This window comes from Podarcis vaucheri (assembly GCF_965113315.1).
Source record: "Podarcis vaucheri genome assembly, chromosome: 6".
Lineage (NCBI taxonomy): Eukaryota > Metazoa > Chordata > Lepidosauria > Squamata > Lacertidae > Podarcis > Podarcis vaucheri.
Window position 1 is genome coordinate 77112037 of NC_138764.1, and position 27448 is coordinate 77139484.

Here is a 27448-nt window from a genome sequence, read left to right on the forward strand (position 1 = left end):
ACACTTGTGAGAAGAAGGAAACTTGGGCTTCAGAGACAAAATAATGTAATGTTGGGAGATCCTCCAGAGCTGGATCCACGAGGGGCTGCTGCTGCTGCTGCTGGAAGGGGAAATTGGCAACTTTTTGCACTTTGCATGTTTACAGAGGTCTATTTGGATACTGGCCAAGGTCAAAGAGATGAGAGGGTTTGGGGGGTGGGAACGGGGGAATGTCGAAGGGGAGACTTTAAACTGCTTTCCCTATTGCTTTCTTGAAGACTGCTATTAAAAAATCCAGGAGTGGGGCATATAAAATATTGTCTCTTTTAGAACATGGAAAATGCTTTAAATGTTTTTTTGGTGTTTTTTTTTAAAGGAAGACAAACTAGCATTAGAGGATGCTAATTATGAAATATACAACACTCAAATAAAATCTGAAGCTGTGAAAAACCTGTTGTGGGTGCCAAAAATAAAAATGTATATCTTAAGTTTGGGTGAAAACTGAGCTCTGACCAAGGTATATAAAAGGAAGTGGTCTATAACTGGTAACATCCACAATTTTGTTTGTGCAAAACTAGGATCATTTGTAGCTTTACCCTTCATAAATATGCCAAACTGTACAATTTTAGGCTAGTTATAAATGATACATTTTATGTTATTAAATCAGTAAAATAAGTTTAGGATTGATAAGATATTGCACATACTTCATTTTCTGACACTTGCTTACAACACATATTTGCAGACATGTTCGCTCAAGTACTTTCTCCTACACTTTAACAGCACGCACTCATGCAGAATAAAGTCCAACTACTAGAGTATATGCAGATACAGCTGCAATATTTCTTGCAACTGTAGGAGCTGGAAAGAGTAACTGTTGCAGTTATGGAAATTGCCCCTTATGTTGTTCTTGAACTTGCCTAGTTAGTTCATGCTAAATTTACTTATCCAAAGGCTTTTGGGTTGCTCATATAGGGGTGGAAACAAGTGTGTCAGAGACTGGCACTGGAGAAGGAAATGAACAGGCTTTTAAAGTGCTCTAGTAAGTACTAAAGATGCATATTATCAGGAAAGTTTGTTCAAGCAAACTATGCTCAGAACTAATGTCCTAAAAATGATCATGAAACTTAAGTTGCTAGTCACTGGATATAACTATACAATTCACTCAGTGTTTTCCTAATTGCTATATTTCTGTTAATGACTGCACAATTCATTTAGATGAATTGATTTCCCAGTAGCACAGTTTAAGCAGTCTTCACAAGGGCTGAAGTGAACCAGTCAGTCAGTTTTGGTTTTGGTTTCATTTTTAGGTCAGTCAAAAATGTCCCCCCCCCCTTTGTGGCACCCATCAAGAACATTTTTGTTGATTTTTCTATCCTACAGCCTCACAAGTGATCTTTAGAGGAACATTGGCTATGCTTTGTCCAAAGATTCTGCTGCACTAATGGCTAAATATAATGATTCAGCATATTGCTTAGACTTGCTGCCAGTGATGCTCTCTAAGGCTGTTCATGTATCCTATGTTCTTGTAACGGCCAACAGCTTCCTTCCTGAAAATGGCAGGAAGGCCTGCTAGATGTTTTGTACTTCTGAAACATGAGAAAGTGTGACAAGGAACAACCTGACATTAACACTATTCCTGATCCCTTGCAGCTGTTGACAGATTGCACAATGCAGTGCTGCCAGTGTAAAATTAATCCAGTTTCATGCCCATTCAAAAATACTCTCTTGTATTGTCACCGGCCTTTCAAGACACTCATTTTCTTCTGAATGGGTATTGTGCCCTCCTATTTGTGTTGTGCTATCACTGTATCTTTGATGTGATATCCCCTATCCCTATGTACCAGAAAGACATAGAGCACACCATAGAAGAGAAATCTCATCTCTTCCCCTGGTTGTTGAATGCTTATAAACATAGCCCTTGAGCCCGAGAGTAGCTGAGAATGAGGAATAAAATGAGAAGTAGCCAAAATGTTGGCAAGCTGCTTGAAAATTTCATGGGTAGGTGAGGAGGGGGTGGTTGTCGTGTGCCTTGGGGAGGTGATGCCAGCATAGACTAATAGGTGTTCATAACCTTGCCATATGGTTATACATACAGTCTCTCTGGGGAGGCTAAGAGCACAAATGCTGTAAGGGCTGCAGTCCTGTACACACTTGCCGGGGATTAATCCAGCTGTACTCAGTGGGATTTACTAGACATGTATAGGGTATGTAGGGTTGTTGGGAAGTGGTAGTTAACTCAGAGCAGGAGCCAAAAGAAAATAAGAGGTCCAAACCATACATTCAAATCACATTCAGTGCACATGATGTCTCCCAAAGAATCCTGGGAACTTCATAGAGCTACAGTTCTCTTTGCCCTTAACCAACTTCAGTTCTTTGGGGGAAGCCATGGGATTGAAATGTGTGTTGAATGAACATTAAAAGGTATGGATCTGCCCCTAGTTGGAGTGACGTTATGTGTAAATGGTGTGTGTGGGTGTGTGGGTGTACAGTCTGGCCAGGAAAAGTTGAGTGTCTGCGAAGGTTCAGAGATCTTTGGCATCTGCTCTTCTTTGCATTTACAGTTGCAGCTTGAAATTAACTTCCTGTTTTTTTTCTTGTTTTTTTTTTTAAGATTTGCCATAGCGCCATTCAAAAGTTGGTTACTTTTTGAACTCCCCAGCTCCTCTCTAGTGTTCTGAAGTTGAGTTCAACAGTTCAACAGCTGTTGAGAGCCTTTTGTTAAGGTTACATCAAATTGCTCACAGTTGTACTTTTTAAACACATTCTTTTTTAAAAAAAAGTTGTACCTACCTTATACCTACAAAGGCAGCAGGTGTGGTGAAAAGCATGTAAAGCATGTTTTTCTTTTCTTTTCTTTTCTTTTGGCTGGAGGCATTAGCTGGTGCAAGTTTGAACATTAAAGATAGGGGCTTTATGTAACATTTTAACAAAGCAGAGATGTTCCAGGAGTCATTAGCAGAGCTCTGAGCTGAGCTTCCTATCTCCCCTGTATGTTCAAAAGAGCCTGCATTGCATCAGTGCTGCTTCAGTGAGTTTTGCCCCCAGAAGGGAATGTAAGTGAATTCTTGAAGGGATTTGAACATGGACTCGGACTTCATTTTATAAGTGCACTTCCCCTCTTGTATCGATTGACATGAATTTTGGTGTCGTTCTATAGTAAATGCCATGGATTTATTTACTGACTGTGGGGCTCTGCTAAGTCATATTTTCTCTCTATATGAATAGACCTATTTGTGTACTCCTGTCCAGCCCAGTCCCCCTACAATCAGAGCCACCTTGTGGTAACGTAGAGAAATGTATGTAAACAAACACCAATCTGCAATGGTTTGTAAATTTGGTTTCTTAAATTACAGGATAAGGAGAGCTGCAGAGACACAATCCATTAAGAAATAACTAGGTGGGTGATTCACTACCATTTGTGTAAATGGCACTAACTCTGGGCTGCCTGCACAATTTATTAATACTTCACGGGAGGAAAAAATTATTTTAATCTCATAATGGATGATGAGCTGTGAAATTGCTTCTGCAGCAGCTGGGCACCCTGGGGGAGGTGCTAGATTCTGCCACATTATGCAAGCTTCCTCTGAGATCTGCTACACAGTGCTAAACAGACACCATCAGCTTTTAGGGGAAAGGGATACAGTGTGGAGGTGGGAGGAAAGCTGCAATTGTCTTCTAGAGAAACGCAGAAGTTGCTTGCTTTGAAAATGTTGCCAACTTTTGGAAGGAAGGACGAGTTCAGCTATAATGCCTAACTGTGGGACATGACAAAGGACTTTGGCGCAGTTAGATCTTTGGACAATCCCTCGCTGGAAAAGGGGATTAGGATATCTGGTTCACAAGGCACTTCTTTATGATGGGCTTGAAGAGAAGTGATTTGCAAGCACACCTGAGCAGCACAATCCACTAGCACTGGCAATTTCAGCCTGCATGGTCTGTCAGTTTCCCCACCTGTTCCATTCATAGATGGGTGCCTGTACTCAGTACTATATTCCCTCTTCACAACAGGAGTGACAGCATGGAGGGAGGTGCTTGCTTTTCCAACTTCCTGCACTTTCTTGTTTTGTGCTAATGTGTTAAGTGTAGCAGCTTGTGGGAGTTCCTGTGCAGCTAAGCCCTTGAGGCTCCCTGAAAATCTCACCCTTAATTGTCCCTTTTTTTGATTGATCATAAAATAATGCAAAAATATGTTCACGTGCCCTTTGAAAAAACAACACATTACGAAAGTTTCCAAGGGGGTGGACATGTTTTGCTTCACTCCTAAAAGATGCGCATGGGAATTAAGAAGCCCCCCCCTTTTTTAGGGTGGAGGAATTCCTTGTCCTTTACCTTTATATTGGTTATCATGAACTGTGTTCAACGTGTTAGGAGGATGGAATATGGAATGAAGAGTCTGACCACTTATGGGCCGCAATCCAATGAAGCATTTGGCTACTATTGTGGCCCAGAGACATTGTTTTCTTTCTCTCTCCCCCCACTTACACTAGCCCTTTTGGATCGCATTCGAAACTACTTCATAAAACTAAGAGAGCTTCAAAAGCTGTTTGCAATGCATTTCAGAAGCAGCTGCTGGTGTGTGTGTGCGCGCGCATGAGAGAGTGAGAGCAGGCACTTGAGGTCTCACTGGGACCTCACACACTTTTGCGTGTGCTTGAAAAGAGGCATCTTGGAATATGGCCATGTTCCTGAAGCATTTATTGAAAGTTCCTGAATCTGAAGCTTTGCTGCCTTCTGGTCTGGTCTCCATTTCAATAATGCATGAAGAACGGCAGCCTTTGTTGTTCTTCCATACAGGAACTTTATTGTTTCCTTTCACCCCCATGCACATTTGATCAGTGGACTTCAGGTTGGAACTGCAATTAATGACGGCAGAGGGATGTCATCAAATGCACTTTGCAGTGAAACTGTAGAGTGGGTAGTTTCTAGCTGAAAAGCAGCAGGCAGGTAAGATCCTCTTTTGCCCACCACGACTCTTCCAACTCCCTCTGGCTGTTTTTCTTCCAGGCCAGGCTCATTTCTGTTGTTGAAACAGTGCTGGGGGAAAAAAGGCAGGGAGAGAAATTAATTAATTAGTTGAAGCATTTTTATACAGCCTACCACATCAGTCTTGAGGCAGTTGTAAAACAATGAAAATCTAATTCAGCAGTAAAAACATAATACATAAAATAAATGCTACTGAAAATGGAATGAACCTATTGGAATTAGACACCAGCAAAATCCTATGTGCACGAAGAATGATCAGAAGTGGCAGCTCATCAGGAAGCAGGGACAGAGGCCTGAGCATGATGGTAAGCAGGAGGCCTAAAGGACTAGAAAGATGAATGGGGAAGTATTAAGGGATATAATGTCCAGAAGCAGAGGAGAAGGGCAGAATAGGCACTGGTCTGAGAGTTTTGTACATTGCCATAGTGCCCTTGTTTCCTGTAAGGGTAGGGGTGGGCCAGGGAGCTAAGGAAGGAAAAGTAAAGCAATTTAGGTTTAAGAAAGGGTTAATCCTTTTTTTTCATTAAGCATGAGGATGAAGATGGTCATGGATGCTACATGATTATGGAGATACAGCCGGCAGTTGAGAATGAACTTTGACAGACCCTCTCAACCACAAACAGTCATAATACAGAAAAAAGGGGATGAGGTTTCAGCAAAGAGATGCGGGCATAAAATCAAGGCATGTGTCAAAAGTGGCAGAATCGTGTGAACATTCTTTGGAGACATGTCACAAACCACTGGCCCTTAAGACTGTTTTTAAATAGTGTATAGATTAAAGCCTCCTGGGTCACTTTATTTAGTTCTGTTTTACCCTTCTTCCTTGTAGGAAAAGTAACAAACAAAACTAAAGTAAATACAGTGCACCTCTACAATAAAGTTGCCACTCATTAACAGTTCCATAGTAGTTGTATGATAACTCAGAGCCAATTTCAGTGTACCGTTCTGCATGCATTCAGGGGGTCTTTTTGGAATGATTCTCGCGGAATGTATCACATACAGCTTGTTCAAATACATTTCTGAGAACTAAATCTAACGAGATTCATCTTTGGAGTGAAGTGGCATAGAAGATGGATTAAGAGTTTTCACATATATGCTACCGCAGGAATAATTCTGCACTGTGGTTGGAAAACATCACGCTACAGGAGCCACATTAAGATAACTCGCGGCTTACAAATGTTTCCAAACCACACACTTGGTTAAAGGCTGCTCATGTTTGCATATGGGCTGACAGACACACTATAGGAGCTCTGATTGCTCACTATCTGGGAAAATGGAAGTTTGTCTTAAAAGCAGATGGTGTGGGTTTCCTTTGGAGCAGAATAATAAGGCCTTGTGCAAGCGCATGTTTGCATGGGACTTCCCTTGAGGGTCAAATCCACTCTGTCATTGTTTCTGATCTTTGCAAGCTTCATGTGCCTTGAAATGTATTTATTTGGCTTGCGAAGAGTTCCCAACAGCCTATACAGCAAGGGAAAGAGACAGTGTGGGCAAACTCAAACGATACGCAACATGTATTTAAAGCACATGTCTGCCTCCAAATCCTGGGAACTGTAGCTTGTTAAGGGTGGTGGGAATTTTGTGAAGGAAAAATTGTAGTTCCCAGGATTCTTTGAGGGAAGTCATGTTCTTTAAATGTCTGTTGGATATGCTTTAAACATATTGTGTGGATTTTCCCTGAGTTAATTGCAGCAGCACTGTCAGACTTGAGGGCAGGGTGGCCCCAAAATCTTCCCTCTCTTATTGTCTTTGTTTTGAGCAAAAGAGGAAGTTTTGGTGCATGGTTGTTGTATTTTACTGTTGTTGTTAGCTGCTCTGAGCCCGGCTTTGGCTGGGGAGGGTGGGATATAATTTAAAAAAATATTTATTTCTATTATTATTATTTTGTCTGAATTTTCTGTAAAAACAAAATTAGCTTTAATATGTTTCTCACTGACTGGAGAGCTGGAATTAGATACAGGCTCAACTCCCATCCTTGCCATGGTTCCATTGTGTTAGGTTTTCTGTCCCAATTCTGTTTAGGCAAAAAACAGCAGTAACAGTGAGCCCACCTAGCTTATATATTTATTGTGACAATGAAAGCAATCTTGTAAAGTATTTTTTTTCCAAATTAAAAGTGATATATAAATGATACTTAGAAATAGCATTTTTTTACATTTTATAAATAATTCAAAGATGTAGGTAACTATTTCAAGAATCCCAAGAGTGTTTCATGCTTGGTTTTCTCAAATACAGCTAATCGTGTAAGTTTGTTATATAGTGTTCTGAGAGAAAGATTGGAACTTTGAGAGGGCTAATTCATACTCCTTACAGAAGGCATGTCCAAAGTCCATTTGGGGGGCCTATTCCGGCCTGCCAGTCATTTTAATCCGGCCCCTGTGGCAATTTATTTCAACAACTTCAATCGTAAAAAAAGTTCAACAACCTTGGTTGGCCCTTTGGTTGGTTCCCACGGTCCTTCACTTCATCAGATCTGGCTCTCTTTGGAAAAGGTTTGGACACCACTGCTACAGGAACTCTTCTAAACTTGCTTGGCCTTACTTTCTATCCTTAATTTAAGAATGAGCCAGTTCACACACACCAACCTTTGCTTGCTAAATAATGGTTCAGTGAGTTAAGAATAACACCTATAGTTATAGTTATAATTTACGGGTCGCCATCTGATCTTATTTTGATTTTAATTCGGTTTTAAGTTGTATTTCAGTCAATTGCTGAATTTTATATCTTAATGTATTATATATTTTGATGTTAGCTGCCATGAGCCTGGTTCTGGCTGGGGAGGGTGGGATATAAATCTCATCATCATCTCTTTCTCTTCATCCCATCCCATTTCAGCTTTAGCACTGTGCTTGTGTGTGTGTGTTTTAAATCAGAGTTCCTGGTTATAACTGAAATGAGAAACTTTGCTTCATGTCAGCTAACAAGGCTCTTAAACCATGGTTTGATCCTGAGTTAAGTTCCTTATGAATAAACTGTCATTAAGTCAGGGTTTTCAGTTTGGGTTATAATAGGTAATTCTGGTTAGGACCAGGAGCATAGCCTTATATAAAGTTAGAGCAGCCAGTCTATCTTCCCCAGTATCGCCTACACTCACTGACAGTGGTTTCCCATGGTTTCAGAAACTGGACTTTCCCAGGCATACCTTTAGATGTTGGGGGCTGAACCCGGGACCTTTTGCATGCAAATAATGCATGTTTTGGGACTACAGTTCCCATCGTCCCTGGCCAATGGTCCTGTTAGCTAGGGATGATGGGAGTTGTAGTCCAAAAACAGCTGGAGGGCCAAGTTTGGCCACCAGTGTATAGATTGTATGGCACAAGATGTTACTTCCAGGCATGAACATTTGCCATGATGGTTATACTTCATTGAACTGTAGATTTCCTGAGCAAGAGACCTTTGGGACTTTTGTGGGGTTTTCTGGGTGCCTTTAAGGGACCATTTGATTGCAAACCTATTGCCTGCCTTGTGTTTGCATTTCTGGATCCAGAACCAACCCAGAACAATGAAAGAATAGACCTGGCAACCCTTATGCACAATCGGCATGTGTTGTGATAAACCAGCCTATCTTCACCGCAGCACCTTATACTTTATGTATTGCCTGTAAATAATAGTCTCTAAAAGACATTAAATCTTAGATCCAGCCTAATTGTAATGATAGTTTGGTTTTTCATTTTGGTTTATGTACAGTGTGTGACTTTTGCAGAGACATTTTTATTCTAGGAAAATGACAAGCCAACAAGAAGCTATAATTGCCCTGATTTTAAGAAGTGGTGCAATACTACAGATCTGATGTACTGCAAGACATGAATCAGAAAAATTCTATTAAAAAATCTCTTGAATGGCTGACACGGGAGTATTATCCGCAATGATTAATTTGACTCGGTCATTATGAACACAGACAAGTCTGACAAAATTGCATTTCATTCCCCACTGAATTCATAAAATCGCTGTACACATAATAAGAAGTTATAGCCCTGTGCTATCCACTATATTTGACAGGATTTCAGCTCTGGAAAAGGAGAAGAAAAGGGAGACTGGGGAGAGGGGATTGCGAAGCTGTTTAAAAGCCTACAATTTACTTAATTTTGCTACAGATGTCATGTGACAAATATGCACTCCAGGTTTCCTGTTGAAGTTGTACTGAAAGTAACTTTGAAGGGGTCTGATGTTGGCCGCTGTGCTGCTCCCAAGACCCTCTGTTTACTTTGAGGGTGGCAGGAGCACAAGGCTGCATCATGCAGTGGTGAGAAAAGCTACCCTGACCAATGTTCTCATTTCTGCCCTACTACTGAAGCCACAGGAGTCCAGTTGTCCTTTGCAGATGGTCACCCAAGTGAGAACACTCAATCCCAACCATATACTGCTACTGGAAGAATAATATTTTGCTGCTGCTCCTTGTCTTGGCTCACTGTCATATGATCCTCTTACACCTGTGCTTGCCACAGATTCCATAAGGGGAAACCCGGATCAGAAATACTGCCGAGAAGGTGTCGTCTCTTGTGTGTACAGCTTTTCTCGCTCCCTCTTGGTGTGTTACTTAAACCCATCAAAGTGTATTGACCCCTATTCCTTGTGGGGAAGTAGAGGGCCTAGCAAGTTAAAGAAGGCATCACACAGTAGTGGAATTGTGTATTAGGATCACAAATGATAGAGTTTCACAAATGGGATTCTCCTACTGCATGGAAGGTTGGCAGACGAGCAACGGTGAGTTCTTACTTGTGGACAGTGCAGCAATATGTGCTGAAGAGGGCTTGGCTGTGTGGCCATGGGTTAGTAAAATAGTGGGGGACTGCTGTATTTAAAACCCTGACAGTAGTGGATGTGTAGCATTTTGTGTGAGCAGCTGCTCTATCAGAAGACGTACTAAGATAGGATGCAAAAGCCCATCCTGTCCCATTTTGCATTGACAGATAAATTTATATTGCTCTGCCTGTTTTCCTTGCTGTTCACCAGAAACAATTTCTCTCCTGCTTTCTCTCTTAAACTTATGTTTGCCTCTAAATGTTATTTGACCGGACCAATATTTACCTCCAATAATGATGAAAATCTTCATCCTGCTAACTGTGAATAACATTCTTTGAATCAATGTTTGTCTGAAGCTTCCAGGATCCCAGCAGATAATCACAGAGAACATGACTTGACAGAGAATTGGGGTCACTTAATATTTGTCAGGTTTCTAAGGAAAGCATTTTCCCTGGATTCTTGCTCTGCCAAGTAATGTTCTTTGTGATTAACAATTGCACACAATGTCTTGACTGAGCTGCTTCTCTATAGAATTGAAAACACTTTTCATTTACAACTCATTTTACATGTGTGGAGAACTGAGGCACAAGAAAAGGGTTTGTTTTCAAAGATGTTGAGTAACAGCAAGATCTGGGCAAGATTCTGTCTGCATGGCATCTGGAGTGTTCAGATGCAAAGCAGGACAGGGGTCCTGTACCATTAGCAGTTACTTAGAATAGGACATTTCAGCAAGAGCAGCTGTTCTTTCCTCTGTAGATAGGACTGCAGCAGCTCCCCTTTTATGCACACAATAGGCATAAGAGCTTCATCCACCTTTGCAGCTGACCACCCTAATGACTGGCTTGATTCTATTTCTCAAATGTCTTAACAGGTGTTGCAAAGAGTTACCTATCCCCACCTCAATTGAGAGGAACTGAGGGAAATTTCCCTGAGAGTTCCTGGCAAACCCTGGTTGGCCAGACTGTCTCTGCTGCAGTTATGGCTGCCGCTGAGCAGAGCAGACTTCTTTCCCAATTTCCAGGATCAGACCTGTCATCTGCTGTTACGGCAAGAAGCCTAGAGTCTGAGCAGCAAGCTCTGTGAGCAATGAGCTACTCTGAGCAGGTTCTAACTACTCTTCTTCCTTCTGGAGGAAACTGTTAAGGTCTGTAATCATATGCAGAAAAAGCTTCCGAAGCTGGTGTAAAAAGGGATTTGTACCAAATAAGACTGAGGTCAAGGGTGCCTGATAGCCATTTGGAGAGGATGTAAAATCCATCTTTTCTGGAAGGCTTTTGGTGGCTGAGTTTTAATGAGGTTTTGTACTGCTACTGCTAAGATTTGTTGCTAAGGCTTTGCACTGCTGCTGCTACCAGAAATGGTTGTTTTATTGTTTGGTATTTATTTATTTTATTGCATTTTTATGGTTTATGGTTTTAATTATTGTTGAAAGGTGCCTTGAGCCTCAGAGAGGCGACATAGAGGCATTTTTAATAAGTAAGTGAGAGTCTCTGGACTTTTGTGTGTGCATAGCACACCCCTCCCAAAATACATACAGGTGTATATGCGTATGACTGCCATTACTTATATGGCTTGGTATTCCATGAATTGATAAACATGGAACCACCCCATTGAAAAGAAACTGACACGGTATCCCTCTGATGTCATTGGTAGACATGGGCAATGTATTGATACATCACCCAGGAGCAGTTTAAGGGCCAGAGTGTGATGGTGCCCTCACTCGGTGGTATATCATGGGTGGAGCTTGCTTGTACCTGATCCCCTTTGCCACCAGCACCCAGTGTGCAGAGGGAGGAAGAGGCTGTGTTGGCCCTGGCCCTGTGAGGCACCAGGGTGAAATGACCACAAATCCTGCCAAGGGAGCTGAGGTAGTTTCACCCCGGTGCCTTGCAGCCTAGGGCTGATGCAGCTTGTTCCTCCCTCTGCTTTTCATCACAATGTTGAAAAGTTGACATCACGCAGCCCTAGTGATTGGAACTAGTGACCTTACACTTGTGTCTGAATGAAGAAAGTGGAGACACCAAGCATACAAGACCCGCACTGAAAATCCACCAGAAAAACACTGTGGGAACTTGTTCGTCTTTCTGTCCCATTACTTTTTGTCTTTGGGGGCGGTGGGCAAAAAGGGAGTCTTGATTAGTAACGTACCGTATTTTTTGCACCATAACACTCACTTTTTTCCTCCTAGAAAGTAAGGGGAAATGTCTGTGCGTGTTATGGAGCGAATGCCTGCGGGTGGTGGTGGGGATCTGCTGCAGTCATGAGCAGAGGATCCATGGCTCCCCTTCCTTCCCTCCTCCATGGTTACAAAGCATGGATCCACATGGATCCTCAGGATTTTTGCATTGGGCTACTCCAAACTCACTGTCAGATCACATGTCTGTGGCCACAGCATGAACCACAAAAATCATATATCCACTATTTTGTTTAGAATATTTTTTTTCTTGTTTTCCTCCTCTAAAAACTACGTGCGTGTTATGGTCTGGTGCGTGTTATAGAGCGAAAAATAGGGTAATTCCTTCCCCCTCCAATGGTTTTTCCATTGTATACCAGTGTTGTGGGTTTTCTGGAAAACTCTGAATTCAAAATTTTCCTTAGGGGGATTTTCCTAGGGGAAATGTTTTTAGGGTGATTTTCATATGGTAATTTATGTTGGGGGAAATTCTGATACCCTAGAGAGCATGATCTAATTGACCCTGTTTATTTTATTTGCATTGAGCAAACAAAGCTAAAGAAAGCAACCCACATTCATCTTTTGTGGGCATTTGACCAGAAATATTTGAGGTAAAGAATGAAAGCACACTTAATGCGACTAAAATGTTAAATTGCGTAGAAATTGTTATTGGAATAATTGAAAAAAAATTAAGACAACAGCATGTGCTTAGGTATGTTTACATTTAAGAAATAAAAAAGTAGCTCTTGACAATCAACTCAAAGAACTGTGCACCATATGCTGATGACAATTCATCTGCGTGATACCTCTTTGTATCTACTACTAATGAAATGGAAAAATTTACAAGGAAAAATAAAGCTTTGGGAGGAAAATCCATTTTCAAAAATTTTCTGACCCTCACTTTATGCATCCCTCCTTTTTATTTATTTTTTGCAAGTTCATTCTGCAGAAGGAAAAGGGAGGTGATTCCAATGCACGTCCCGTGTGCCTGACTCCATGAACTGAGTGGCATTGTGCAGCCCTCTGATAAGACCAGAACAGAGAGGCAATTGTTTCACTCCAGCCTACTGGATGTGGCAAACACAGCTCTGTTCCTTTGTCAAATATAGACTTAAGCAGTGGTGGACATTTACATGGAAAATGCTCAGTGCTGCTTGCAACTTGCTCATTGCTGGCTTCCAGATTTTTATGGGAAAGGAACTGGCCTGTATATTTGAGATTATAGCTATTTTCAGAAGCTGTTTAACTTTGCTTACACTGGGTATCTTAAATATTCAGTTGTGGTGTGCCTTTTAGGTACTTTGGTATCCATGTGCCATCTGAATGCTGCCCTGAATTTTGGACACAAAGATTGAAGCTAAATTTACAGTAAAGGCGTTTAACTCTTGGTAATTAAGATGCTGGAACTTTTCAAAAAATAATCTGGAGTAGCATTGGATACAACCTTATGCATCTCATAGGGTTGGATTCCATAGTTTGACATAGAATTGGCACATTATTACCATGTACCTAGTTAAGTTGATGTACATGCAAAGAAATGTACAAAATTGGCTTGTAATACACTTGTGATTCAGTAATTGCTGCAGAACAAGAGTAGCATCCTGTTATAGTTGGATTGGACAGTGTTTGGACATTGTACAAGTAAAAGATACTAAGCAGATAAGACCCCTTGTATCTCACCTACAGTTTTTTTATTTTATTATATTTTATTATGGTTTTGTTTAATTTTTTCCCCTGGAGGTTAAGAAAGCCAGGTATTTCTCCTAGTGTATCACAGCCCCAGTCCAAGTCATTGAATAGCAAGGAAGCATATTTAGAATGACCCCCTACATTAATTAAACAATGACAACAGCAACAAAATGGCCATTTCTTGCATCTTTGTTCTTGTGCTTTATAAAAACACTAACTGAATCAGTGGGCTGTGGTGCTCTGTAGCAAGGGTTTTCAAAATCTGTCATAAAATAGCAGTTCAACCCTTTCCGAATGTCAAGATAAACTGAGGATTCAGCTTGCGTTCTTCATTCTCATCATCAATGTAAGGGCAGCAGATCAAAAGGAAAGGCAGGATCAGGCTTATGAGGGATTGTAATATGCTTTAAGATGCCAGAGCAAATAGCTTTGGGGGAGAAATAGATGGTAAATCCATTATTTCATTTGACTTATGTAGGTTAAAATCATGCTGTTGGTTTCCCCATTGCCCTTACAGAAATACAAAAGTTTGCTCTTGACTGGGGGCATCAACACAACTTTATGTATCCAATCATTATGTGCAAGTGTTCTCTGTTCCCTCTGTAAATATTTTTCAGTCTCTTCCTCTGTGATGAAATAAGCAATAAGGATGCAGAAAAAGGGAAGGGTAAGAGATCTAGGGCTGCCTTAGGTATACAGAATCCATACAATGAGCTTCCAAGTATGAAACAGTTTCCTTTCCCTTCCATTCACATTGCATTTGAATATGTCCAAGCAGCAATGGCTGGTGATATAGTTTGCTAAGTGAAAGTGCTGGCAACTGCTGGTTGGTGATCAAAGGAGACTGGGAATTCCTCCATACCAATGGGGGAAGTGGGCATTGCTGCCAGTCCTGTGCTTGCGCATATTTGCTCTTTGGATGGCTACCCCTGCTGACATCAGTGCTAAGGAGATTGTCTGGTAAACAATCATGTTCTTGTGCAATGCTTGCATATCTCCTGGTGCTTCTGAAGCATGGGGGAAAATTTCTCCACCACCTCAGTTGCTTTTCAGCTGCTGCCACCTCAGGTCACCAACATTGTAGTCAGTAGAGGAGCTCTCTATGTGTGGTGTATGTGTGGGAATGAAGACAGAGGTTTTCACTGGGGTGTGAGCAAATTAAAATGTAGCTTTACAGTACTTGTAATATATAATCTACTATATTACGAAGAGGAATGCAACTTAGGCAAAAATTAAGATGCAACCTAAACCTGTGGCAGTGCATGTGCGGTGGAGTCAAAGTGGGATTGCTTTAATTTTGGATGGAATCATTAATTTGTGTACAGGAGTTTGATCCATGCTGTGTGGGAACCAAACATATCAAAAAGATGTTGCTTTGCATCATGATCATTATGGTTCCCTGCTGAACACAAGTAAACTCATCCAGCAATACTTTATGGGCACAAGAGCTTTGATGTGCAAGCTGAGTTATTCCGCCTGAAGATGGTGCTGCGTTTATTTTTAAATGAATGTAGTAGATCCTCATGTCAAGTGCATCTGCTACCTCATTTGAAAGGGATAGGGCAATCTTTATGTGCTTATATTTTGTATCCATATTGGAGAATCTATACTGCTATTGATGGGGGCAAAGAGATGCCATCTTGCATGCAGTTATACAGGTTGTTTTTAATTGTTTTTAATATTGTCATATTTTGTTCCCTTGCCACAACTTCCTTCAGTATTCATTCCCCGGTGCTAAAATGCATTTGTATTACCATGAGGATTCCAGTGGTGCAATACCAGCTCAATTTTCAAAATGTAAAGCATAGATATATCACCAAACTGGCCTTACTGTCATCTGACTGATTGTGAATGAATGTTCCTGTAGTGTTTTGCATTCTTTTATAATAAGTTTTCTTTGTCTACACGCATTTCTTCTTTTTAGGCTGCAGTTCTCTTCATGCTTACTTGACAATAAGCCCCGCTGAATTCCGTGAGACTTACTATCCCGTAAATAGGCAATGTGTGAATTTGCTCTGTACCACACAAGTAACTCTATTCTTGTATGTTGTGGTGTGTGTTTTTTTATTATTATTAATGTAAAGAGTTCATTCAAATTATTTGTGCTCTTAAAATAGCTTTTGCAGAAGGTAGGCAGACTGTATAACTGCGGCTATCAGTTAAGGCTTTGGAGAAATGTAATGCGAGATCTGCTTCATAATAATGTCTTTTTTTCAATTTTGTTTTAGACATACAATGGTCAGAATGAGAATAATGAAGATTATGAAATCCCTCCTATTACTCCTCCTAACCTCCCGGACCCTTCCCTCCTTCACTTGGTGGATCATGAAACTGGATATCATTCACTGTGCCACAGTCTCCCTCCAAATAGCCTGATACCAGCATACTCCTACCAGAATATGGACCTCCCAGCCATCATGGTATCTAACATGTTGAGCCAAGATGGACACCTTCTTTCTAGTCAGCTACCTACTGTGAGTAACCTTTCCTTTTCTACTTGCGTTTCATTTTACACCTTGGGTGTGTGCTATTAGCATCCTGTTTGGTACCTGAAGTCCTGTTAGGCTGGTTCCAGGTTATGGAATACCTGGAATAGCTTTTACTAGGTCAGCTTCTCCTTCTGAACTGACAGCTTTAGAATTCATAATACTCTTGACTATGCAGAATAAAAATGCCTATTTGTAGGCAGAGTCTTGTGGTATATGTTAATAACCTGCATTATATAATTGAGCCTTTCGATTCTGCTGGCCTACTAAAAATACACTTTCTTTTCCTGTTTTGTATCACTTATTTTTCATTATGAAAAGACTGAATTTAGAAGCACATTCATGGGTAAGCATGACTTACAGGGGAATCGAATAAAGTGAGTTACCACCAATCATTTTTCAACCTTAGGGAACTAGATACCAGAACTGAAAGTTCTACAGTTGACTCCTTTATAGCAATTTGGTCACGCTCATAATTCTTTTCTATTCACTTTTTTGGCTTGAAATTCTCTTGCTTTTTTTTATTAAGCCCTGCTAATGACTAAGATGTATTCATGTGGTGGTTTTATGTTTCACTCTTTGTGTATATAATGCCATACATATTGATTTGGGCCTTTAGGGACTTGCATGTACGTGCTTTATTCTTCTTGTGTGCTGTGGCTTGATCTGTAGAAACAGGGAGAGATCTTCCACAGTCTCCCATTCATTGCTTTGTTGATATGTTTAGTGGGAATATAAATACCATCACATTCATCCACATTACTTTATGCTTGGGGAAGTGAACATCTCTGTACGTTAAAGTAAATGCCCAGTGTTAGACCACCAAGCTTTATGTCTGCAATCATCCATATAGCTTTATTATTATTATTATTATTTTAAAACCCTTTTGAGAGAGTCTGTCCTTGATCTTTTCCTCTAGCTCACCTTTTGCTTACACAAGGATATGGAAGAGGGAAGCAGTCTAGGCAGGAAAACTCATGCACTCATTCTGTCATCTCTCATTTGGTAACACCTAACTGGCTGAAGCAAAATTGGGGTTTCTCCTGACCATGTCCACTTTTTTTGTACCTAATCTTAGTGACAGAGGCAGTGTTCACGTGTAATGCCCAAATCACGGTTTGGTGCTACATGGATAAGCCTCCATGGGCCCAAGCAAAGAGTAACGTGCTTTTCCTGTAAATTATTGTCTATTGTATGGTCCTCCTCCATCCCTGATGTACGGTCAGCCTAGGAGCCAGAAAAAGGTAAAAGGAGGAAAGGTAGAAAAGTAGAAAGAAAGACAAGAAAGTCATCAATGAGAAAAGTCAAATGAGCTGCCCATTAGTCCCCCTTTCAAACCACCAGCTTCCACTGAGTCAATTTTAGAAGGGAAAGGCAGGATAGACAAATAAGTAAGTAAACAAATAATACATTTAAACTGATGGAAACCCTGCCTGAGGAAGCAGAGTCTGGCCTCCAGTCTGCTAGCCTGTTGCATTTGCAGAATTGCTTAAATTATTACCTTTTATTGTGTTACTTTAAAAGGTCTATGCTACTCTTTTGCATAAAATAGCAGAAGGGGGTGGAATCCTTAAATATGTAAAAGCTAGATCTGGGAGAGAATGTCTGAAGTGTTTGCACAGAGCAAAGGTGAATTTGCAATGGGAAGCAAAAAATTGAAAATAAAAAAATCCATGTTGCCTTAATTTCAGTTACGGTTTCATGTGCAGTATGGATATTACTGTGCAGTTTTATTAGAGAGCTATGCATTATTTCCTTCATCATTAGCTTCCTTGGATGCATCATTTTATTTGTTTAAACATTTATATCCCATCTTTCCAACAATATTAGCCCCAAAGCAGCTTACAACAAATGTTTAAAATGCTATCCATTGAAATAAAAAGTAAGTATATAGAAATAGGGACGAGGAAATCAGCCAACAAATCATGAATAAAAGTCAGAAATTAAATGCTGCCAAATGGTAGTGCTTATTTGGCACCTTAATATATATATATATCAGTATCACCTGATGAGCGTTTTAGTCTAGTGGCTCCAGTATTGGGTTTGAATGCGGAAAGTTCAAAGTCCTACCAGACTATGAAGTTTACTGTTTGGCTTTGGATACATCACTTATCTCTCAGCCGAATTTCCTATATAATTACTTTATGAGATGGCTCAAACATGTTATAAACCATGCTCCACAAAGCCAAACAGTGGTTTGTGACGCTTGAATCATTACTGTTTGACAAACCATCGTTTGTGGGTTGTTGCCAATCCCAAACTTGAAACCATGGTTTGAAACTCTTTGTCAACCCATAATTTGGGCAATTGGTGGTTTGGTTGTTACATGTAAATCAGTAAACCATCATTTGGGCTGTTGCTTTGCCTTTGGAGGCTGTCATTCGGTTGGCATCCTGTAATTGTCAAGGAAAGTGGGAGGGGAAGAGGGAAACCACATAAACCATGGTTTGCCTGTATATCTGTAACACAAATCATGGCTTAGAGCTGAAGTTTTGGGTAATGCAGATGATGGTTTGGTAGTAAATCTGAACCAGATCTTTGTGAGGATAACATTGTTTTTTAGAGGAAAGGTGGGATACAGATGTAACAGTTTTTGCTCAGTTAATATAATGGCAATTATACAAGTCTCTTATCTAAAAACCAATTGATTTTTCTGGTGTGGGCTCAGACTCTGGAAAGCAAGTAGACTTTATAGGAGACAATAGTGCAGGAAGTGGAGGAAGCTCAGCCCCACCCTCTCACCATCATCCCCTAAATTTGTGGTGGATGTTTTATTGTGTGTGTTTAATATGAGGGGATTCACCTTATCCCTCTCCTTGTCATGGCTATCTCAAAACCAACAGGCACCTTGTATGAAATCAAACATTACTTTAGGGCTCCTATTCAGCTGAGTTGATTAAAACATTCATTTCTGAGACAAAAGAGTCAATTTCATATGAAAGATATTTTCCCCCTCAGTTTAATTTAAAGTGCAGCCCCAATGCCTGACCCCTATTTTCATAACATGATAATTTTATCCTGCGTTGATTGTCTCATTTTTGAGAGGAGATATTGCACTTATAAATCAGTTTCTAAAATACCCAAAGAAACAAGAATAGCGGGATTTATTAAGCAGCTTCTACACATCTGAAATAATTTATTTTAGAGTAGTCCTTGGGAAATGTTCTCTTCTTTACTTTATGGTTCTGTTTTACAAATGCAGCATCATGACAATAAATCAGGACTGAGCTGCAGGAAGATAAGAAGAGGGCTTAGTGTGCTGTAAGCGTAGAATAGGGATATTAAGATTTGTTTCCCCCTTGTAATGAAAATGAAAAACGAAAAGAAAGGAAAAATCTGGAGAAGTCACGAGTTTCTCATCCATTTCTCAACGGAGGGTGTTTCACTTTAAATGAAGGCCTCTGGAAGCATGCTATATCCCCAAGGCTCTGAGCAGCAAAAAGGCCACTGAGGAAGTGAATTGTCTTTCTGTTTTAAGCCAAAATTATAAACATTTCTACCTTTTTGTCAGACATTCGAGTTTCCATTTGCCATTAAAATGATCTTCAGGCCCTCTGCTATCGCAGCGAGTCAGGCATTATTTCCCATTGACATGTACTCCCAGTACCTCTGCCGTATGTTCATGCCTTGATAGCATCTATCCCAGTTAAATACATTGCAGTTTTCAACTGGCATTAATGGAAGGTCTGCATGCACAGGAGGCAGAATGAAATCCTATGGGCAGAAAAAACAGGTTCCAAAGTTTGTCTCTGTTAACAGCTTATACCTGCCAAACCCTAATTCATTGTGCAATGCTACAATGAAGTGAACTGTCTCCATTTTATTGTTGCCCAATCCCTTGCCCAAAAGATCCTAAAGTGTTCAATATGTCAAAATGTATTTTCCCAAGTCAGGTATAAGAAACGTCAGTATTAAATACACAGAACATACCCCAAAAGGCATGTGTATATGTTTATAAAATATAATACGTGTGAACCAAAGCATAGAAAAGCACATGTTGTCATGCCAAACCTCACATATGACCTATCCAAACCAAAGGTAGAAGAACTCTTGGTGTGTTTCTGTTTGTAGAGTTGCCAGGTTGCAACTCGGGGGAACTTCATGACTCTTTTGACAGCCCCATAGCTGAGAAGGAGGGTGCAGCCAAGGTTTCTTCTGCCCTGCTCCCCCAACCCACCCACTTCTTGTGAAAACCTTCCCCTTTTGCCTAGTGAAACAAGAACGAGTTTTGTTCTGTCACATTGTGGGTGGGCAAAGAAGCAGGGTGATGAGAATAGCAAGAGAAACAGTAGCTGCTCTCTCCTTTTGTGACAGACGGTATTCCTAGACTGTTAACTGGCAATCCCTTTTTGTTTAGGGTAATTTGTGCTGTACTCTCTGTCTCTGTCCAGACTTTGCTAGCATTTGTTATACTAATATTATGCTGGTTTATATTTTTAGTGCAAGAGAAATTTCTTAATTGCTAGAAGTTTAGGAGACAAAGACAAGGTGATTGAAATGTATTCCTGTGATTTGACACAAAAACTACACCCACAAATATATGTTATCAGTTAGGATCAACAAGAGGGTATTATCTTGTACGGTCATGTTTTTAAATAAGGAGATCAAGTGCAGCTGCTCATTACTGCCTCTTATCCAAGGAATCTTCAGAACACTGTATTCAGATGAATAACTAATTCTCAGGACAGCGAGAGCCCATGTGACTCTAGTGGCCCTAAACGTAGGAAGGGCTGGGGAACAAATACATAAATGAATAAATGATTCACTGGCAAAGCATGGAATGGATTCTTTGTTTCCCCTAACTCCCAACCCTGTTGCTTTAGTCATTAGATTACCTTCCACTGAGGTCCATGGGACTGCACAGGAGTAACTATTTGCAGCATGTGGTAAGTGTTTTCAGAAATGGAGCTTTTAACTCCATGCATATGTGCAGTTATGTTTAATTTAACATGCCCATATGCAGAGAATTAATCTTAACCTCCATTTTCGTTTCATGATGTCTGTTTTTCATGATGTTAAGAGTTACCGCTTCCGATTACTAGATAATCAGTATTATTCTTAGGTTTTTTTTGTCTAGTGACAGAAAGCTGAAAGCAGTTAGAAGTGCACAAAGCAGAACAAAACTTGTTGTTGTTAAAATATATAGAAAGTCACAACTTCTTCTCCTTATAATCATAGAGGGAAAAATCTCAATGAAATATTGATATCCTGTAACAGAACTACTACTTTCTGCTTTAGAGTTAGCAGCACATAAGGAAAACATCTGAAATGCAGAGTAAGGCAGTGGCTCAATCCAAGCACCATGTTATGACATAATCAAGGAAGCTTAACTTATGGCTTGGAAGAAACTGACAAACTTTTAGTAGCTCAGTATCAGGGTCATGGGTACTTCCTCAGAACTGAAAATTGTACTGCTTTTAGATATTCAGTTGTGATCTTTGTTTGTTGGAGCCACTGAGTTCCAGTGACTGACCAAAGCTTGTCCAAGTATAAGAAATTAATGATTCAAATAAGCCTCCGTAGGACTGTGATTTCATGGCTAAATTAAAGTTGCAACCCTACAAACATATAGCTGCAAGAAAGCTACAGCGAATAAAGTTGGAATTATTTCTGAGTAAACAAACATAGGATTGTATTTTTAAGTATCCAGTGGATTCATTGGATTCACAAAGCACTATTGTTGTGACTCTATCCCCCCAACTCACTTCAGTTGAAGTTGTGTCTGGTCCCATATAAACCCTAAGCTAAGTTACTGGACAATATGTAGCCACAGTGCTTGATGGATTGCACCCAATGCATATTTTGCTGAATGACTTGATGAAATGCTTTTTTGAGTTTGAAACTTTCAAACTCCATTAGAAGACTAAAGGTTCTACATACTCCCTTTTTTCTGCCCTCTCTGCACCTGTCAAGCGCTTTCTCCTTTCATCCCCACTGATTGTGAGATATGAAAAAAGTTAATGTTCTCTTCGCTAAAGCAAAGGGAGTGTGGCCAATAGTTAGACCACATCCTGCTGCATTGGTTATAAAATAAACTTTGGTTCTATAAATAACCTGCATACACCAAGTTCTCATTATGAAAGAACAAAGTGAGGAGGAAATTTACCAGTTGAGGTATAACCACAGATATTGATGTGTTCCTTTCTCTTCTTGGGGTCTAGCTGATGTAGGATGCTGTTGCAGAGACAAGGAGGCTATTTTGAGCCCACACATGGGTTTGTTTTTTTATGAACAGCCTCACATGCTACACTAGAAACTATGCCGTGCTAAATGTTTTACAACCATGTAGGCAAATGGTCTCTGTGGGAAGCAGCTGTGAGTAGCAGTGATTCTACTACTGCAGGCCTCCTCAACCTTGGCCCTCCAGATGTTTTGAGACTACAATTCCCATCATCCCTGACCATTGGTCCTGCTAGCTAGGGATCATGGGAGTTGTAGGCCAAAAACATCTGGAGGGCTGAGGTTGAGGAAGCCAGTGTACTACTGGATCTGATGAGTGTTAGGAAATGGTTTGCTTTGTCAAAGAAACAGGGTATGGTCTGAAGGCACACCAAGCAATCACCTTGCTGAAGGTTTGGGTCTGGTCACAGCTTGGATGGGTGACTGCCTAGAAACTACTTGTATGCTTCCTTGGGTCCCATGAAGAAGTAAGGCAGGATATAAATGGAATAAAATAAATAAACAAACAAATAAATAAATAGGCACAGGAACCATGCAGTTGAGTCAGTGTTAAGAAGCTATTAGCTAGGGCAGAATTAAGAAGGCAGAATATTCAGCCACAGTTCAAGGCGGACAGAAGTCCATCATAAACATGATACATGGAAATACGTCCCATATATGCTTCCTTTGATCAGGCATTGTTTGACTTTTACTAATACTTTATATGGTTAGCAACAACGGCATAGCTAGCCGCTCAGGTGCCCGGTGTGGCACGTGGTTCTTGCAGCTGGGGGGGGGGGCAAACTGCCCATGGGAGCGGGGCGAGCCAAGGCAGGGCGCGCTGTGTGGAGCCTCTCTGCAGTCTCTCCCCCCCCCCCAGCTGTAGGGTAGCTAAGGCGGTGGGCAGATGCAGGCCCTGCGCTGCTTGAAAAAGCAGCATGGAGCTTGCAGGCAGTCTGCCCACTGCCTTCCCCTCAGGAGAGATGCATGGCTCAGGCAATCTGCAGGCCCCGCGGTGTGGCGCCCAGTGCCCCCCAATTCACCTAGTGCCGTGAACCCAATTTTTATTATTATTTTAAAAACACATATTTTTGCCATTTTGTAACCCCCCTCAGTGATCCAGGGCGCCCCACACCCACCCACCGCACCCCCCCTTCCTACGCCACTGGTTAGCAATATGTCCTGCCCTGGACTCCATCTTCTCATTGTTTGGTGTGAGTGTGTGGGGCGAGGTTGTAGATGCTGAGAATATCTCAGACTGGGTGGAAGAGTTGCCTGAAAAATCTGTCCATTTTGAAAGAGGCATTAGTTAACCCTTTATTGAAGAAATCTGGCTTGGACTCACTGTTTTGGATGACCTTCACCTAGTGGCCAGTTAACCATTATTGAGTTGGTTTCGGAGTGGGTGGTAGCATTTCAACTCCAGGCAGTTTTTCGATGAGACTGATGAATTGAATCTGTTCCAGTCTGATTTCTGGCCTGGTTTTGAGATGGAAATAGCCTCAGTTGCCCTGGTAGAAGACATAAAACCGGGAGTTGGTTAGGGAAAGGGTGAAGCCTTGTTAGATCTTCTAGGCATTGAAGAGTGAGTTGGAAATAAGTAAGGAATGGAGGATAAGAAATATGAGGGTGGGTAAAAGAAGGGGTAGCTAACAAAACGGGACAAGAAAAAAAGCAAACTTTATACCAATGTGATGGATTGCTTTTATTTTTCAGTTGAGCAGGCAGCCACCCCGCCCCCGCCCCTTCCCTAGCCCCTTCATAGTATGCAGAGAGATATAAGCCTCCAGAAGGTTGCTGAGCACTTTCTAGCTGTTCATTTCACAGGAATAATATCATCAGAGCGTTATCTTTAGCACTGATACAGCAGGGAGATCTTTTCAGCATCTTGGCGAGGAACTTGAAGCAGCACTGAGAGACAGACTGTGCGAAAGGCGAGGTGGTGGGGGGCATCTATTGAGCAGACTGGGTTAAAGAGCTGTCAACGAGAAATGGGTTTTCAGAGGGGAATTTGGAAATACATTCATTTGTCAGAAACAAAAGACAGATTGCAGCCGGAATGAGAGAACGTTCAGTGTGGTGCAAACAGCTTTCCTGTCATGCTCGATAGTGGGCCAAGCTGGTCTTGAGACAGTGGCCCTATTTAGAGAACCCATGAGCACAACAGAATTCTATGCACATACTCCTGTGCTCATGCTGTAACAGTGCAAGGCAGACTACAAGAGCTCATAGAGAAACATTCCTGGTGGCTGCCCTACAGGTATAAATCCCCAGAGGGACATAAAGCTGAAACCTGGTATTCTTCTTTAATGTTGCAAGATTTTGCAAGACCTTCTGGTATTGTGTTTTTGGTGAACACATGATTTAATTGATTTTAATTTTTGATCAGAGATATGCCTGCAGAAAAGGGCAGGTGGAAGCTGAATTTCCTGCCTCTTCTGCCCGGCAGACCCTGTGCTCCCTGAAAAGGCTCCCCAAGGAATGAGGACTCAGCTGAATGGGTTGGGCTGTGGCTTGAAAGGAGAGGTGCAGGAAATCAGGTGGGGGCACCTTCTCTGAACAGTGAACCCTGCACCTCAGCACAGCCCACACCTATGCTCATCCTATTTGTCCATTGATGGATTCAATAGAAAACTAGTGGCTGTGGGAGTCTTTCTCACTTCCCCCATACAAGATTCTGAAGCAATCAGTTTCAAACACCTGCAACTGCTGAGAAATCCACATATGTCAATGAAAGCCTCTGAAATTTTCGTTGCTTTTCAAATAATGGATCTGCATTAGTGGGGACAGGCTCTTTGAAGAAAGGGAAGTGGGAAGCAGCTGGCAGACTGTGTGGCAAGATTCAGAGCAATGGCATCACTTAGCCTTTCCAACCATATGGACTTACCATATAATAATCAGACCAGTACTGCATGCTTTGACACAGTAGCTCTCCAAGGCCTGTAGCAGAGGCCTTTCTGCCAGTTACACTACCTGAGATCCTTTTAAGGGTTTGATCTTGGTACCAGAAGAATGCAAATCATAATACTGATATGCAGACTGATGTCTGATGGAAAAAACTTGTAGCTCTTGCCAGTCACTCTTCTTTTGACTGTTGTCAGTGAGACTCTTGAAGTTTCTTGGATTTCTACTGTTGGATTTGAATGTGAATCAAAATGCTGCATTCATTGAAACTTTGACAGGGACACCCATATACACTGGGGACACACTTTCCATTTTGACCTCACTGCAGATTTTCTCTGTCCATTATTTGCATTTTGCTTAACATACGAAAGTGCTGGGTTCACAAATCAGTATTACCTTGGTTACATTTCAGGCCTTGACACAATAATGTGATTATAAAGATAATGTCTCCCTTGGAGATTTCTCATTAGAACTAACTTGGCATACTTACTTCCAAGTAAGCCAGGTGTTCAGCTGTCTCTCTAAGACACAGGAGTTTGCATGTTAAATTTTTACATCACTTTTTTTGTTGACCATATCCATAGCACAACTGATGCATAAAAACTATATTGCTCATCCTCACATTTCTGTAAGGCAGGACAGTAATATTAGAGAATTCAGACTGAGAGAAAATAACATGTCTATAACAGCAAGTTTTTGAGCCATGTTGCCCAAACCCAAGCAAAACCATTTAGACAGCAAAGATTCCCAGTGCTAATGGATTTGTTAGGGATTGTGCCGTGCATGCTACACTATACTTTCACTCATGAAGCCAAGCAGAGGAATAAATCATTAGAGTCATCCTACTTTTGTAAAAGGTAACGTGAATCATCCATTAAGAGTGGGGAGTAGAACTCAGGATTACAATGTTGCTACTAATGGGCTTTAATAATTCAGGAGATTATTCTATATTTCATCTATTGCTTTGTGCATGTATATATATATATATATATTTGCTTTCGCAGATTTTCACGGGTACAGGAATGCAGGTTTTGGTGTCTTCGGGTGTCTTCCCGTGTAAGAGTCGGGGTGTCTCGACTCTTACACGGGAAGACACCCGAAGACACCAAAACCTGCATATATATATATATATATATATATGCAGGTTTTGGTGTCTTCGGGTGTCTTCCCGTGTAAGAGTCGGGGTGTCTGGGCGACGTTTCGACGAAGTAATTAAGGAACAAAAGAAGAAAAGGCACACTAATCTAGGAACTTCCTCTCTGCCCAGAACGTTGGAGGCTATACACCACACCCCTCAACAGTATTTATAGAAACTCAAACACCAGATTCTGCTCTGTTCCAGTAACAAGAAGCCGAAAGCACCAGCCTGAAGATGACGAGTGAGACCTCGTCGAAACGTCGCCCAGACACCCCGACTCTTACACGGGAAGACACCCGAAGACACCAAAACCTGCATTCCTGTACCCGTGAAAATCTACGAAAGCATATATATATATATATATATATATATATATATATTTGCTTTCGTAGATTTTCACGGGTACAGGAATGCAGGTTTTGGTGTCTTCGGGTGTCTTCCCGTGTAAGAGTCGGGGTGTCTGTGCGACGTTTCGACGAGGTCTCACTCGTCATCTTCAGGCTGGTGCTTTCGGCTTCTTGTTACTGGAACAGAGCAGAATCTGGTGTTTGAGTTCCTATAAATACTGTTGAGGGGTGTGGTGTATAGCCTCCAACGTTCTGGGCAGAGAGGAAGTTCCTAGATTAGTGTGCCTCTTCTTCTTTTGTTCCTTAATTACTTGAGGGATATCTTGAGTGATTTCATGAGTGATATTCTGAATACCACTGGGTGGGTCATTAAGTGTAGATTAGTTGCTAAAGCTTTTGTGTCTTGACCTCTTGAGCTTGTGAAGAGTTTTTCTGAGAAGATGGCTGTGCTGCATTTAGTTGTGCTCTGGCTTGGCTTCGTGTATAGGGGCGAGCTGTGGTTTTGTGCCTTGTGCCAGCCAGATCTGTGTAGGGATTGCAGGGGGGTGCAGCATCCGGAGGTGCCACTATAGTTTGGCTACTGGATGGAGTCTGTAATATGTCTGTGGAGAGGGTCTGGGTTTGGGTCTGGTGTGGTTGATTGGTGACGGCGTTCATATATATATATATATATATTCATTCTCCCCATAAATCAAATAATAAAATGAACAATGCTAAAATAATAAAATACACTGCTCAGAATAAGTCAAGGGAGTTGAGAACAACAGATTGCTATATAACCATCAATTTACAATATGTGGGTAAATAAATAATTTTTAACCTGGTCTGGAATGATAACAACGTAAGC

At 41.1% G+C, this 27448-nt stretch overlaps 1 protein-coding gene and 1 long non-coding RNA gene across 9 annotated transcripts in view; one reads left to right on the top strand and one right to left on the bottom strand.

Moving 5' to 3' along the window:
* Positions 1–22456, bottom strand: part of LOC309534385 — a 415746-nt gene extending 393290 nt beyond the window's left edge. The window contains exon 1 of the long non-coding RNA XR_014220665.1: positions 22408–22456. This is a non-coding gene — a long non-coding RNA (uncharacterized lncRNA). The remainder of the gene's footprint in view (positions 1–22407) is intronic.
* Positions 1–27448, top strand: part of TOX2 (TOX high mobility group box family member 2) — a 270950-nt gene that overhangs the window by 156341 nt on the left and 87161 nt on the right. For 6 of the 8 annotated variants that reach the window (XR_014220590.1, XM_082226144.1, XM_082226141.1 and 3 more), the window contains exons 3-4: positions 15796–16041; positions 20877–20939. Coding sequence is in view for 7 of the 8 variants with exons in the window: in XM_082226144.1 (XP_082082270.1) it covers positions 15796–16041; positions 20877–20939 (309 nt within the window). In the remaining variant the exon portion in view is untranslated. The remainder of the gene's footprint in view (positions 1–15795; positions 16042–20876; positions 20940–27448) is intronic. The other 2 variants (XM_082226143.1, XM_082226146.1) reach the window with 1 other exon arrangement.